The sequence below is a fragment of the Pteropus medius genome, unplaced genomic scaffold, assembly GCF_902729225.1.
Source record: "Pteropus medius unplaced genomic scaffold, Ma_sr-lr_union100, whole genome shotgun sequence".
Classification (NCBI taxonomy): domain Eukaryota; kingdom Metazoa; phylum Chordata; class Mammalia; order Chiroptera; family Pteropodidae; genus Pteropus; species Pteropus medius.
In genome coordinates, this window is record NW_024346667.1 from 13,249,510 (window position 1) to 13,265,233 (window position 15,724).

General features: G+C 32.2%; 1 protein-coding gene across 2 annotated transcripts in view; it reads left to right on the top strand.

Moving 5' to 3' along the window:
• Window positions 1-11,450: 11,450 nt before the first annotated feature.
• The window catches only part of GLRA3 (glycine receptor alpha 3), a 131,833-nt gene continuing 127,559 nt past the window's right edge, over window positions 11,451-15,724 (top strand). For both annotated transcript variants that reach the window (XM_039876344.1, XM_039876345.1), the window contains exon 1: window positions 11,451-11,580. In XM_039876344.1, coding sequence (XP_039732278.1) covers window positions 11,510-11,580 — 71 coding nt within the window. In that variant the 5' untranslated portion in view covers window positions 11,451-11,509. The remainder of the gene's footprint in view (window positions 11,581-15,724) is intronic.

The following is a 15,724-nucleotide window of genomic DNA, read 5'->3' on the forward strand; positions in this document are numbered from 1 at the left end:
TAAAAAAGACAAGAAAAAACAAGAATTGGCAAGGATATGGAGAAACTGGAATCCTTGTGTACTGTTGGTGGGAATGCAAATGGTGCAGCTGCTATGGACAGCAGTATGAGGTTCTTAAAAAAATTAAAAACGGACTTCATATGATCTAGCAATCCCACTTCTGGGTATCCATCCCAAAGAAACAAAAACAGTATGTTGAATAGATAGCTGCATCTCCCTCCACTCCATGTTTATACCATAATTATTTATAATTACCGAGATATGAAAGCAACCTATTTGTTGATGAGGGAATAAGTAAAGAAAATGTGATATGTATATATATGAAGAAACTTGAAACAACATGGATAGATCTTGAGGGTATTATGTTAAGTGAAATAAGTCAGAGAAAGACAAATACTGCATGATCTCTGTAAGAATCTAAAAACAAACAAACCCCCAAACCCAAACTCCTAGATCCAGAGAACAGATTGGTAGTTGCCAGAGGTGGGTGGGAGTGGGGGTGGGGCAATGGTGAAGGAGCTCAAAAGGTACAAACATCCAGTTATAAAATAATGGGACTAACAAAAGAAAAAAAAAAAGCACCCTCAGCTACAATCAAACTACTGTGCTTATAGAAAAAGAAATCAGTGTAGTTTCAGACAAGAGCAGAAAATAATGCATAATTTAATGAATCACATTATCTCCCCAAACAGAGCATATATAAAATAGAACACGTAAGAGCTTACAGCTCATTTGAAGGTTTGTAATGCAAATTACCACAATTTTTCTGAAATTGTAGTAGTTTTCAACTAACATACTAGTTAATATCTTTGTAAGCTGAGCATACAGAGAAATTCTATTATAATACAGAAAAAGGAGGAATTATTAACTGGAAAATAATTATAACAATCTTACTGGAGAAAATCATTTGTAATAAAAATATAATTAAATGCTGTGCTTCAAAGCAATATTATGCAATGTTAAAATAAAGCATAATAATATGGTATTAGAAAAAATCAGTTTAAAAAGGAAATATATAATACACATAATTTTATTAAGATAAACTTTTTATAACTTCTTTAAGAAAGAATATTTCTATGTTTTAAATTAGTATTATAAAGACAAAAAGCATGATATTCTAAGGATAATTTAAATATTGGCAACAAATATTGGTTAACTATGTAATAAATGTTTTTTAACTTTAAAAATGATAAGGATACATCACAGGAATTAAAAAGTTTTATTTTTTACAACTCTACTTCATTTTTCTAAACACTATATAGAATGAGGCTAACTCCATATTTACAAATCAAAATTTTTGATGATCACCTATAAAACATTATATTGTGTTTATTAGCTATAGAATTCATATCACAAATATTGTGTACATAACATAGTATTAAATTTTCAAATGCCAATTTTTATGTGACATTGTAAGTATTACGTTTTCAAATACCAATAAACACAAAAGAACAAAATTCTGACAAAACTGTACATGTGGCAAAAACTAATTTGATTGGCTGACATTAGTACTTTTTACATAATTTGAAGAAAATGAGAAAAACCTCTGTTGATAAATGATAAGAAAACCAGTCTAAAAATGTTTAACACAGTTATGGTCCCTCAAGACCATCTCCAAAAGAGTAGGTATTAAGCTTTCTAAGCTCTAATAGAATTATTGAAAAACATGTCGAAATTTTCTTTGCACGTATGCATACCATACATCATTTTATAAAAATACACAAGTGTGATTATAATATTAGGGAGGCATTAAATGAACATTTTTCTTTTTTATTTGTAAGTTTCCATTTCTCTTTATCCATGTACACCTAAATATATTTATATAAATAGACCATACTAAATATTATTTTTATGAGTATTTTTTAGTAGTTTACCTCTACTTCTGAGTTTCAAGAGTCATTTCATTTTTTTTAAATGTTTTATTAACATTCACGAAAATCTGCAAAGCACTGAAGAATAATGAAGGTTTAATTTCTAAGTTTTATTAAAACGGTATAACGCTTTAACTTTTAGCATAATATTTTTGTGGCATTTGACAATATTTATTGTGTTCAACTATTTTATATACATACCTGTTTTACTTTTGAAATTTAGCCATTTCATCAAATCTTGACAAACTCAATTAGTGATCATATGTTTTACTTCTTACATTTGTTGATAATTGATTATGTTGGCATTTTTAGTGAAAGATTCTTATCTTCTTGCTATAAACTCTATTTGGCCTGTAGAGCACTTTTTTTCTTGGATAAATTGCTGGGTTCTTTTTTCTAATAGTTTATTTAAATTTTTGCAATGGAATTTATCTGAAAGCTCTTAGTGTTTTTTCTTGATTTTAAACTTTTAATTATTGGAGAGGATGCCTAACTTTATTTTCCTTTCAAACCTCCTAAAACAGTGAGACTTGTCAATCTGGTAATTTAGTTCTTTATGCAACTCATTAAGGGATTTCTTCATATATTTGTTACTTATAATCTCTTAAGCTCTATCATTTTTTTTTCTTATGGAATTCCTAATTTTTGGTTATTTTTATTTTATGTACTCAAAATGGCGTGTTGTTTCTTTCTATCATAACGTACCTCTTTAAATTTATTTTCACTCTTTTGAAACATTTCTTTTCCTAGCTCTTCTGTATCTGTAAAGAGGTTCACAATTTAAGCATGCTATCCTTCAGTTTACTTACTAAAGTATTTAGTTCGGAAATCATGTGATTTTAGTTCCAGGAAGCATTTGTTTGTGATTGGGATACACTTGAGTTTTCTTAAGGGTTTTTGTTATTAGTTTGCTCAAGTGGCTTTTGGTCTCTTGCAGCAACTCTATTTTGCTGGCATGAAATGTGTTTGCACTGACTGGATCTTCCTTTTTCTGACTGTTAGAACTCTTTAGATGGTTTGTTATTTTCTTTCTTAGCTCTGAGGTCTGGTGGGACAAATAAACAAGTGGAGGCGGTGCTGCTCGTTTCCGTAACACTGAGCTGCTGGTGCAGGGGCAGGAGGGCTGCTAGTTCCACGCTGACCAGCAGGGTGAAGCTTTCTGATTTCCAGGTCTCCAAGCATATGCTGAACTTCAGGATCAGAGGACCTAGTCCAGCTCCTCCCTAATCCCTAAGGTCATTGGGCAAACTTCTACCAATGTCAAATTTTCCTTTAAGAATCTAAGAACCTCTGTGTGCCAGGTTTTCCCCAAAATATGTGGTAATTCTAGCCCAAGGGAGGAGTCCTTTCAGTCCAGCTCTCTCCATCAAGATCTCATTCAAGCCTAAAGCTTCTCCTGTTCCCAAATGTGGATGGTCAATTTCAATAGCAATTTGACTTGGAAAAGACAGGTAGTCAGACCTTGGAGAAAAGGTGTAGAGAGCCATAGATATTGGTTTAGTGGGGCTGCCATAATAATGTACCACAAATGTGGTGGCTCACACAACAGAAATGAATTGCCTTACAGTTTGGGAGGCTAAGAGTCCAAGGTCAAAGTATTAGCAGTGTTGGTTCCTTCTGAGGGCTGTGAGAGAAGGATCTGCTCCAGGCCTCTCTCCTCGGCTTATAGATGGGCCTCTTCTCCCTGTGTCTCTTCACATCATCTTCCCTCTATGTTACTGTGTCCAAAGTTTCCCTTTTTAAAAGGACACCAGTCTTATTGGATTAAAACCCATCCTAATGATTCATTTTAACTAGATTATCTCTATAAAGACCCTGTCTCCAAAGAAGGTCACATCTGAGGTCTTGAGATTTGAGACTTATCTCTTTTCAGGGAATATGTATGATTCAACACACAATGACAACATTTAGGCCAATTGTGTTGACATAAAAAACATCTAAACCTGTAGAGGATTTTTATGAGCGTACTTGAGCCAAATTAATGGCAATGCTAGGAAGCAAAATTTTAAGTGCTCCAAGAATGACAGTTTTGCTATTTCATTTATACATTTGGAATTAAGGAGGGAACATAAGGAAGATTACATGAAGGTGGGAGAAATCAAGGTACAGGGTAGTTAAACAAGATTATGTGCTCCCCTGATGGTGGCTATGCCTTTGAAGGGTCTGAAAAGGGGACATTTCAAAGGTGTGTTAACCTAGAGGCACAAAAACAATGGACAGGGCAAAGATAAACCTTTTATAGGCCTGGGGCATGTCTACCCACCATGAACTGCCCAGTTAGAAATTTATGATCAGATCAACCAGCGAGGACTACTTTTCATCATTGAACTTGTACATACCCTCTTTTTCATCCACAACTGTCTATCCCTAATCTTCTAGTGAATATATTAATTAAGACTTAGATTGGTCAGGACCCCAGGTGCCATAAAGGTAGGCAAACTGCAAAATGAAGTTCTTGAAGTCAATAGAATAATGGACTCTAGTCCAAAGGACCTGAGGGAATCATGAGAACCAAGAGAACATTATCATAAACAACTCTAGAATTTCACATGTACATCCTACACATTACCAGCTGAAAAATAACTGAATATTTAAAAAAAAAAAAAAAAACAACAGTCAAAGATATTATCACTACCACAAAAGTTTCTGATTATAAACCACCCTTTGGGTAATTTATTTGCATGTTTATTTGAGTGAAAAATAAAGCATAAAATAGTGCCTTTCCACTATATCTTTACAAAGCAGAAACATAACTAATTGGCTTAAGGGCTAGTCACTGTTTAAGTCTAATCACTTTTTTAAGTGTCAAGTGGGACAATCTACTAAACAATTCAGAGTCAATTAAGTTTAGTGAAGGGGAGAATTTAAGAGAGAAAGAAGTGTTTGAAGATTCAAAAGTAAAAGAATTAGTGAAATTAACAATGCCTTGTTTTGTTAAATAGGATAGTTAATAACTACTTAACTAAATAGACTTTTAAAAATAAATAATCTAAAATATGCCACTCAAAATGACTTTTTAGAAAGTTTTAATTTAAAAGGCAAGAATAGATAACTTCTTATTGCAAGCAAAATACACACGAACTCACAACCATTAGGTTAATTGGTCACATATCATGTATATTTTCATTAGCATTATATAAGTTCTATATTGATCCACATTCTTGGAACAATTGGTATTATGATTAAACTTAACTTTGCCAATCTGTTTACTCTAAAATTGTGCCTTGTGATTTAATTTGCATTTTTAACTACACATTAAAATCTTTAATTTAATTATATAAATGACTGTCCTATACAAATACTTTTAGGTTTTTTTAAACAAATATTTTCTCAGTACTTTAGGTATTTGGGGATGGGTCTTTTTTTTTTAAATATCTACTCTGTCAAAAATAGAAATAAAGAAATCTTAAAGAAATTTGGGAGAAAGTTGGCAGTGATAATTTTCCTGTAAAATACATATAAATTTGATCATTTTCAAAATTAGGAATTAATAGTCAAAATCATAAAATACATATTAGCTGTATAAATTCATGAATTATAATGTTTCTATACAGGTTAATCATTAATTTTATAGCATATCCTTATATATTCTGATAATTACATATGCATCCTAATTGTTATCTAATTAATATGTTAGAATAGGTAAGTTCTTAATGTTTCTTCTTGCTGTGTTGCTGACAACAGCAGTGGAGATGAATATATGCATCATTACTATATTATCTTACAATGTAATAGAATTGCAATATTTAGACTTCAAATCACAAGTGGTTATTTATTTCCCAACAATCAAAGTTCAGTAGTAGTCCATGTCCTGTGGCTGACCTGTTAGTGAAGTAAATAATTATTTTAGACATTAATTATTATAGGCATATAAAAAGTGTGATAAGGTTAAAAGATTGCTGGAATTCTTTTTTCTAGCATGGGAATTTAACAGTATATATCAGTATTCATCATTTTCAAATTAAGTTGGAGTTTTGGAGAAAATATCCTATTGCATTTGTTTGAAAGTGGTGTTGTCGCTCACTTTGAAAATAAGGTATGACTATATACTCCAATCTGTAGTTAACTGCCATTATCAGTTCAGTATATGATAATGTATATGACACTGAGAAAGAGTGTCATACTCATAATGCACTTCAGGTGAAAAATGAAAAGGACACCAGTTAACGTTGTGGTGTTTTGGGTTTTATACGGCTTTTTATATTATAAGGCTTTTTATATTTCAATACGTATGAGGCCTGTTATAGAAAAGTCTACATAACAGGAAAACTTCCCCGGGAGGGTAAGTATGAAATGGAGGTTTTATTGTTGGTACATGATAAGTGAATGAAAGTATCTCCTGATATTACAATCACGTTTACATATTGATAACTATCCAGAAAATTTAGCAACAATTTTTACCTGTGCATTATTTGGTCCAGTCCTCTATGATATGCCTCAAATTTATTTCTTACTACTTTCCCTCAGTCACCCTGTTTTTTTCATACCACTAATATAAATTGTTTAGAAGTTAGATAAAATTTGAATGTCTTTTCTGCCTTAAAATAATAATAGCATGATATTGGAAAAGTGGCCTAAAATATTTGAAGCTCAGTTTTCTCATCATTAAGACATAGATAAGGTTATGTACCCTTAGGGTCTTAAGAGCACAAATTAAGATAATATGTAAAGGATCCAATGCAGTAGTTAACTACACAAATATTACCACTCAAATCCTATTTAGTCCACTTTTTTCTGCTTCTATACTTTTGAAGATTTTTTACCCTCCTCCTCCTAAAAAGTTTTCTGCTATAATTTCCACACATTCAAATTCTACAAATAAAATGTGAATTGATTTCAAAGCTTGGTAAATATTTCCTACTCTATGAACATTTTCTAATCTTCTCATGTTTTCCATTTTGAAGTAATACATTTGAATTCCCATAGCATTTCTCTTTGCTTCCTTCAATATTTACAGTCTGTGAGATACTATGAATAAAGGTGTACATCTTACATATTATATAGCTCATAGTTCCTGTAGGACAAGATTTTTCATTCACTTGTGTATCCCAAGAAGTGCCTAAGATGGTGCATGTTATAAACTCTATATTTGCTGAAGAATAAATTGTTTGGGGAAATAATTTGGAGGTACATTTACAATTTGTGACAACTTGATATAAAACATTGAGAGAAAGAATGAAATATTCAGCCCATTAAGTGCTTCAAATATCCCACTACTGAGAGAATTATAGCAAATTATCACCACAATTTGGAGAAAAAGATGACAGTCTAAGAGTTAAAATAGTAAAAATCATAATATAGTGGATAATATTAATCTTATTTATAAGTAAGTCACTCTCAGGGTGAACTGAGGGCACACATATAAACTCAAAGATTACTTTTAGATGGCCAGGAAATACGTTTGCCCTGGAAAGAAAACTAGAATCTGGAGATTTTAAATAACTTTATGAAGAAAGAATGGATTAAAAAGATTAATAAGGATGGAATCTGGAAAAGAGAGAACTAAAGAGCAGAAAATATTGACGCATTTGTTCATTCATTCAATAAATATTTGCTGATTATTTATTATGTGCCAAGCATTGTGCTAGGCATGAAGATGCACATTGCCCCTGTTTAACAAGAGTATTCAAACAAAGGCAAATGTCAAATTATACTTTAATCTATGAAGGGAATAAATACTGACATAAATATAAAAGGGAAATTTTTGTTAGAGAAGAAAAAGAAGGAAAGATGATAGATAGGTAGATAGATAGATAGATAGATAGATAGATAGATATTAATAATGCTGAATAGAGACTACACATAGGAAGCCCAAGAGAAATCATGAAATAAGAAACAGCTCATGTGACCAGTGCATAGTGGGGAAAAGGGAGACTAGTAAAAAATGAGGCTGAGGAGATTGTCAATAGAAAATCATTCAGAGTCTTCTCAGCTGTGAAGAGAAATGTGGATATTAATTTGTTGTAATGGAAAGGCACTGAAGGGTTTTAGAAATAGAAGTGGCATCATCTGATTTATTAAGACAAACAAACAAAAACCCCTTAATATTCACAGTAGAGGATTAACCAAGAGGAATAAGATAGCAAGCAGGAAAAACAATTAGGAGGCTGTTGCTGAGATCCATGTAAGAAATACTGTAGTCTGAACAAGGAAATGGAGATAAATTATTGTATATTTCTACCACTGTTCTAAAAAGAGGGTCACCTGATAGCTAATATTTCATAATTACTGTAGTCCGTTCAGTAGATACATCCTTATACAAAAGATAAATTCACTAGGTTCACATACTTGGTGATAATATTTCTCATCGTCATAGGATTAATTCTTCTCTACCTGATTTATACTGAACAAGTAACTTTCTGATGGATTCTTAAATTATAACTTTCTTTCAACATTCCCAGAGCATGTTAAGTCAGACGTCAATATAAATAATAAAGATGTCAATATTCTAATTATTACAAAAGCGACATTACTTTTTGTAAGTTTTTGAAGTGGCACTTTGATTTATATATAAACTTTTGATGAGAAGGTTAGAATGACCCAATGCTACTGAATCTGATTAACTATTACTAATCTCATATACTACACTCACTCCAAAAAAAGTAAATGAGTCTTCTGCTAAATAGCAAATGTCTTTTATAATGTGAAATACAATTCATTAGTTCAAGAAAGAAATAATGAAGGCCACAAGAAAAGCAGAGATTTGGCCATATCAGAATCCAGCTTAATTGTACATGAATGAGCTAGTCAGTTACCAGCCAAAGAATGGTCATTTTCCCCCAAACATTCATTCATCTACCCATCTGATCAGGACTATTCTCAAAAGAGTAAAATTTATAAGCATAGTTACCACAAATATGTAGTTGCATGAAATTCATTTTGATCTTATAGAAATTAAAAACAATATAAAAAATCTATAAACAAGAGGCCCTGGAAAATTCATCATTGAATGTTAACTAAAAGAAATAAGGCACTACCAACCAATCTTAGATCAATTTCTAATTTATTTAACCGAAGTTAATCTAGTACCCAATGCACTGCAAAAAGTTTATTCATTCACTAACTAAATAACTAACTATATATAGTGTTTCTAATATAGTCATTAATGCATGCGATAAATATTAAGCATCGATTATATGCTAGATGCTATGCTAAATAATGGCTATTATCCTCACTCTAGTGGAGAAGTAAAACAAATAAATGAGGATGAGAATTTGTCATAAGTAATTTGAAGAAAATAATCATGGTGCTATAAAAAATGAGTAATATGGAGATTCTAGTCATCTTTTTATATAACATATCCAAGAAACTGATAGACTGAATATATATTAATTTGATAATATTCTTATGCTTTCATGTTAATGATGAGAAAAAAGTTAAAATCATTCTGCCTTTTAAACTGTCATATAACATAATTATCCAGATTAATGTAAACACAGAACTTTAAATATTATCCATAAATTTGCTCACTTAAATAAACATGCATTAGTAATCTTTCTTGGGCCAGAGAATTCCCTCAATAAATATATACTTTAAGGATATAGTAAGTAAAAATATTTTAAAAAGTAGATTACTTTTCCAAAGATACGCAATTAGTGGTAAAACAAGGCAAGGAATCCAAGCCTTCTTGAAACAAAGTAAATTTTGTTTTTTGATTATGTGTGGTTTTAAAAAAAATTAATGCTATTCAAAGAATGACCAACTAAAAAGTATTTGTACTTAGTGAGCTTTCATAAGATTCATCGAAAAAACCAAATTAATTAAAATTGCAAAATGCAAACATTCAGGGGCAGAATCAATGATATATTCCTTACGGGCTTCTGGAAGCTTGTGATTTAAATCAGAAAACGAAGATGTGAAGAGACAGGTATAGTAATAAACATATGGAAATACATCCAAAAAGTCTTTATTTTTACTGAATGTAAATAAGCTTGTCCGCTAAAGAGTAAAGAGAAGAGAGATTTTCTACTGTCCTCATTTAAGAGGCTTGGAAGTTAATGACTCCTACCCTTCCAGTTAAATAGAGATTTGTCAATTCCTGTTGGAATTTAATCAAGAAGAAAATATTTGTGAGAAAGAGTAAGAAGACATTCTTGGCATGTAGTTCAGTCATTGAAAAAGCTGAGATTAAAGTAAGACTTTTAGAATAAATTTCTGAGGGAATTTTGAGAAAAAGCTAAGGAGTGAACATTCAAAGAGTGAACATTTTCATCCCTGTTGATAGTAGATAAAAGCCACTATAAAAATCTAACAAAATAGGTTTTAGTTGTTTAAAATTCTATTATTGAGAGACATGAATAAGCCCCACCGCGTGCGCGTGCGCGCGCACGCGCGCGCACACACACACACACACACATACACACACACACACAATTTTACTTTCTAGTCTTCCAATCCACATCCCCATGTAAATGGTCATGGTGGGTAGGGGGAGTGAAGAGAGAGAGAGGTTAGAGTTGGATGACAGAAGAAAAGATGTAATATATCACCTACTTGTCCTTCTCACTTGAACTTACTGTCAAGATAGGGAAAATGTGTGAGAAGAAATGGTGGATAGCGTTGTGTCTCTAATAGCCGTCTTTTTAGATTTCCCACCTTCATCTTTTTAGAACCCTCATTATGACTGAATGAAACTCAGCTTACTCTAGTCAATATGTTTCCAGGCCGGAAGCTGGCCAGGGTTGTGAGAAGATTCTAGAAGCAGCTGATTCTACTATTCCACTGCTGCCCATGCATCACATTCTCTGTTCTTCCCTTTCCATGGGCTTACTGTTTACTCTTACATTTCGGTGTAAGGTCAAAGAGACAGGGTCACATCCGAAAAGACCTTTTGTTGTTACTTAATTGTACCTTTTCCTGGAAGCGAAGAAGGAGGTTCCCTCCAAAGCGAGTCTGCTACCTAATCCACAAAAGCTGCTGATTCTCCCAGTTCTTAGCCCTGAGGATTCCTTCCCCCGACTCCCTTCAGTCGCCGTTTAGGCTCTGCATCAGACACTCGCTTTTTTTTTTTTTTTTTTTTTTTTAGGGTAAAGTGCTAAGCACCGCCTACCGTCGTGAGTGGCCTGTCACTCTGTCCCGCTGTGCGGTGCTGATTTGCGGGCAAGACAGTGTCGTCTGGCCCCGCCCCCTCTTCTCTTTGCCGCGCTAGCCGTCTCGGGTTTTAGCCAAAGGTGGAGAGTGGGATTCCAGCCGGCGACTCTTGCAGCAGGTGAAGAAGCATCCTTGTTTCTTTCCGCTGTTGCTGGGGTCCTTTCTGCAAGCGTAGGTCCGAGTCTGAAAAGGACGAGCATTCTTCCTTTGCCGCTAAAGCTCCAGTGAACTGTTGCCCAGAACCTAGGCACTTCATACATTTTATCTTACCCATTATTCCGCTTTCACTGTGTAAATCACCTGCACATTGGTAACCCTGTGAATCTCCCTTCTGCTCAAAGCTCAGAGAAGGGGTCGAAAAGGCATTTCAAGTGTTTTAAAGAGAGGGCCTCTGCGGATAGCGGGGAGCTGTCTATGGTGCTGAAGCTTTCCAGGCGTTTGTCTCTACCACCACACGGAGTTAGAGCGCACATTTTCATTCTTGGCTTTTTCATTCCCCCATGCTTTGGATAAGACTAATTTCAGGATCGTGAATATCTCTTCGTATCATGGCCCACGTGAGACACTTTCGGACACTAGTTTCTGGATTTTATTTTTGGGAAGCAGCACTGTTACTCAGGTGAGTCTACTTGTATTTAACAGTTGGAGAACTCATTAAAGCTTGTGCACTAGGTTGCAACCACTTGTTATTGATGAAACCAAGAATGCAATTAGAAATTGACTGGCTGAGAGCATCCTTTAAATTGTATTGTTTTCTATCTAAAAGTATTCAGCAGTCTATCTATTGAGACCTCTGAAAACATGTAACTTTGCTCTATTTTCACTTAATGCATTTTAGTAACTGGCATCTTATATTAATTGCAGCTGAAATTAACCCACGTCCTCCGATTATTTCAAAAGTCAAGTTTTCCCTTCTCAAATTGCTATTAGATCTTCCTTTTTCTAAGTGAATTATAAGTTCTGGATGTCCTCTCTTTTTGGAAGTTGTAAAACATTTAGTAATTAGAAATGGAACATTACTAACTTTTTAAAAGGCAAAATAAAAATTTGAACAGAGACTTTACTGATCAGAGAAATTACAAACGTTATTGATGTATCTAGAGGTTAAGTTACATGAATAAAAAAAATAAAGGCCTTGCAAGTACTATTTTCTAATGCTCTTAGTTCAGGTAATGGAGGTAAAATCATAAATAAATCATTAGATATTTTTTATATAAAAATAATCTTTTTGGAGAAAGTAATATTATAAGAAACCTATTGAACAATAAAATTGTTTTGTAGCATGTCATTTTCTTATCATGTCCGGTAATATTTAGTAGGCCTTGTTTTTTCTTTTTTAATTAATTTAAAAAGAATGAGCAAAAGATTACATAATTTAATCGCTGTTCTTAATTAAACAATTTAGAAGCAAGATAATGCTCATATAGATATTTGAGCCATCGATATGTTTTATTTTTCTATTATAATTATTCTTCTTATTATAATTTTCACTGTATGGCTCACAAGCTTTTCAAGAGGATTGAAATCAAATAATTAGAGTAACTAAGTTATGTGTATACTGATTTTAATTTGAAATATGTAAATATTGTTTTCTGAGTTGCTAAATCAATTTTTCATCTTTGGGAATCTTAGAAAAATATAGTGTATTTCATGAAAACTACCTTACAGAAAGTTATATCATTTTGATATGCCTGTAGTAACAAGAACTGGTTGTGAGGGTTATTGTACTCCTGAAATTACTGACTTTTTCTTAAGGGGCTGAACCATTGTAAACAAGAATATTTTCAGTAAAAATATTTTAATATGACTAAGTAAATTTTTGTAACTTTACAACTGTCACAAATTTTATATGTAGTGATCAAAGCAAAGAGTGTAGAGCTTTTACACTTATGGAAATTTCATGGAAAGGAGAAGAAAATTCATGTTATAAGAGAAATTAGCTATTTTACTGTTTTTCAGTATCTTAGATGATAATATGCATATTTATTTTTCAAGAAATTAGAGTAGCTTATTTGATAATTAGATTTAGTAAGTTTAATGTCAGTAATTAAAATGTTTTGGTCAATGCGGTCAAATTTGTATAATGGCATTTCACCATGATATTTGTTATAATGTATTCTTAGATATACAATCTTCATCACTAGAGCCTCTGATTTTTGTCTAGTTTTATTTAAATTTACAAAAATTATATCTCAAATTCATGATATTATAAGAATTTATCTTTATTAATATTAAATGTTAGTTAAAAATGTTTATGAGTAATCCAAAAATGTATCTCCTTGAAAGAGACATACCCAATATAGAAGTTTATACGAAATATGTGTTCTTCATCAAGTTTTTCTTTCTTTTTTCATAAATCAAATTTTTATCAATCTTAGGTCTTAGATGAGAGTAGCTTATCACTCTATGAATAACTTTAATCATAAGTAAAAAAAAAATAATTATTTTTATTTTAAGTGATGGCCCTTGAGAGAAAATTTCCTGTAGTAAAGAAAGTGAAGCTCCCTCTACTGGAAATATTTTATAAAATAAATGTTTTTATGGAAACGATTCCTTGTTCATTAAGTCTATTTGTGATGTACTGAGCTAAAAGAAAACATGTAAAGAAAAATATGAAGTCAAAAAAGTAGTATTAATTCATAAATATATCTTTTTAATTTAAAAATATTCTTTCCATAGCATTTGGAGGCAAGAACAACTAGAAACCATTGATATTTGTAATAAAATAATTTACTAGTACAAGCTTTTCTTTATAGGTTTTAAAGATTTTGATAGAGATATAACATGTGCATAGAATATTGCATAAATAACTAGTTGCCATATAAAGTTCACAAAGGTAACACACTCATCTAGAAAGACCACAGATCAAGAAGTAGCATTGTCAATATCACAGAAGCACTCACCCTGCCCCTCCCCCACCAAATTCTTCCCCAGGCACTACTTTACCCAAAGATAACCACTATCCTGATTTATGAAACAATAAATATGTTTTTCTTGCTTTTGTACCTTATATAAATATTCATTTGAGTCTGATTTTTAGAAACATTATGTAATTTATACATATTGTTACATGTAGCAATAGCTTTTTATTCTCATTGCTATATGATATTCCATTACATGAAGTCATGACAATCTAGTCATGACATTATCCAATTGAGGAATATTTGGGTATTTTTTAGGTTTTGGCTAGTGCTGCTATGAGCATCCTTAAACATATCTTTTTGTGAATACGTGTAAATGCATATGAATAAACTCATTTTGGAGACTTTATGGGTTAGGCCCAACACTTTCTCTAGGAGAGAAATTGTTGGATCATATGGTAGTTTAGTGGATACTGCATAGGATTAGCTTTTTAGTAGATAGTGCATGTTTTCCAAAGTAGTCGTACCTATTTACACTACAACCAGCAATGTCTGGTAGTTCTGGTTGCTATTACTAGTGCAAAATTTGATCAATGCAATATTATTATAAAAATTCCTAGCACTTTCTTAGACTACTATTGCAAACTCACAGATGATATTTTAGTTCTTTTATCTTGGCATAATTTTTACTTTTTAGTAAATAAATTTTATTAAGGCAAAAACAGCAGAACAAAAATATTTACTACTATAATTAGAAATATTACCAGAATACATCAAATATAAGAATATAATTTTTAAAGAGGAATTATTAAAGAGGGTAGTTTTTTTTTTAGGTGAGGAAGCCCTTGGTTGACCTCATTTTTAATTTTTTATGCTTATAGCAGCTGATCTTCCTATGTGGTCTCCCATCCAAGTACTAACCAGGCTTAGCTTGGTTAGTACTAACTCTGCTTAGCTTCTGAGATGAGACAGGATCCGGCTTGTTCAGGGTGGCATGGCCGTGGACAAGAGGATAGTTTTTGTTTTCTTAGTAAATACAAGTGAGAAAACTAACATAACAGACATCAAAAATCCGAATTTCTTAGTTTTGAAGTTTTTTAAAGTTTAACGCTTTGCTCAAATATTGCTCTTTTTTGAAACAATTCCTCTATGGCTTTTGGGTTCTAGTTTTCATATTTATAAAATAAAGAACAAAACACCAGTGTTCAGCTTTCTTTGAAACGTAGATGAGTGATGATTATGAAGGGCTTCTGGAACAAATTCCAAAAGCGGAGGAACTGCCAAAAAATTTTTGTTTTAATTAACTATTTTCGTAACATACAATTTTGTTTTTCATCTTTATAGTTTGATATCAACACAGACTTGCTACGTGAATAAATTATGGTATATCGTCAAAAACTGAATGTGTGAATTCAGACTTCATGATTATCACAAATAAAATGTTTTCTTGGTTTACTTCAGAGCCTAAGAAAAACATTTTGGCATAGAATTTCTTCGTTTTGCTTTTGGTATGTCTTGGAGGATAGTGAAAATCCTTTTAATGTTGGTTCTATTTTCTTATGTAAGATATTGAAGAAAAATGTACTTCAAGTTATAAACTTTTACTATTATAATGATTTCTTATGTTCAGGTACAGTAGCAGATTCTATACAGTTTTAAAAAACTATTCTACACATAATATACGCTTCTTCCCTTTGTGTCTCTAACTAATTATACATTTTCCCAAGTATAGAAGGGTCATGGCCCAGTTCTCTAGTCAATGCCTTAAGCAGTTTGCCCTGCAGATTTAGAAAACAACTTGTAAAATATTTCTTCTAATTTTTCTCTCCCTTGCCCACACAAGTATGTACTGAGGCAACTCAATCAACAAATATGTGTTTAATATGTAATGCAATTATGTTA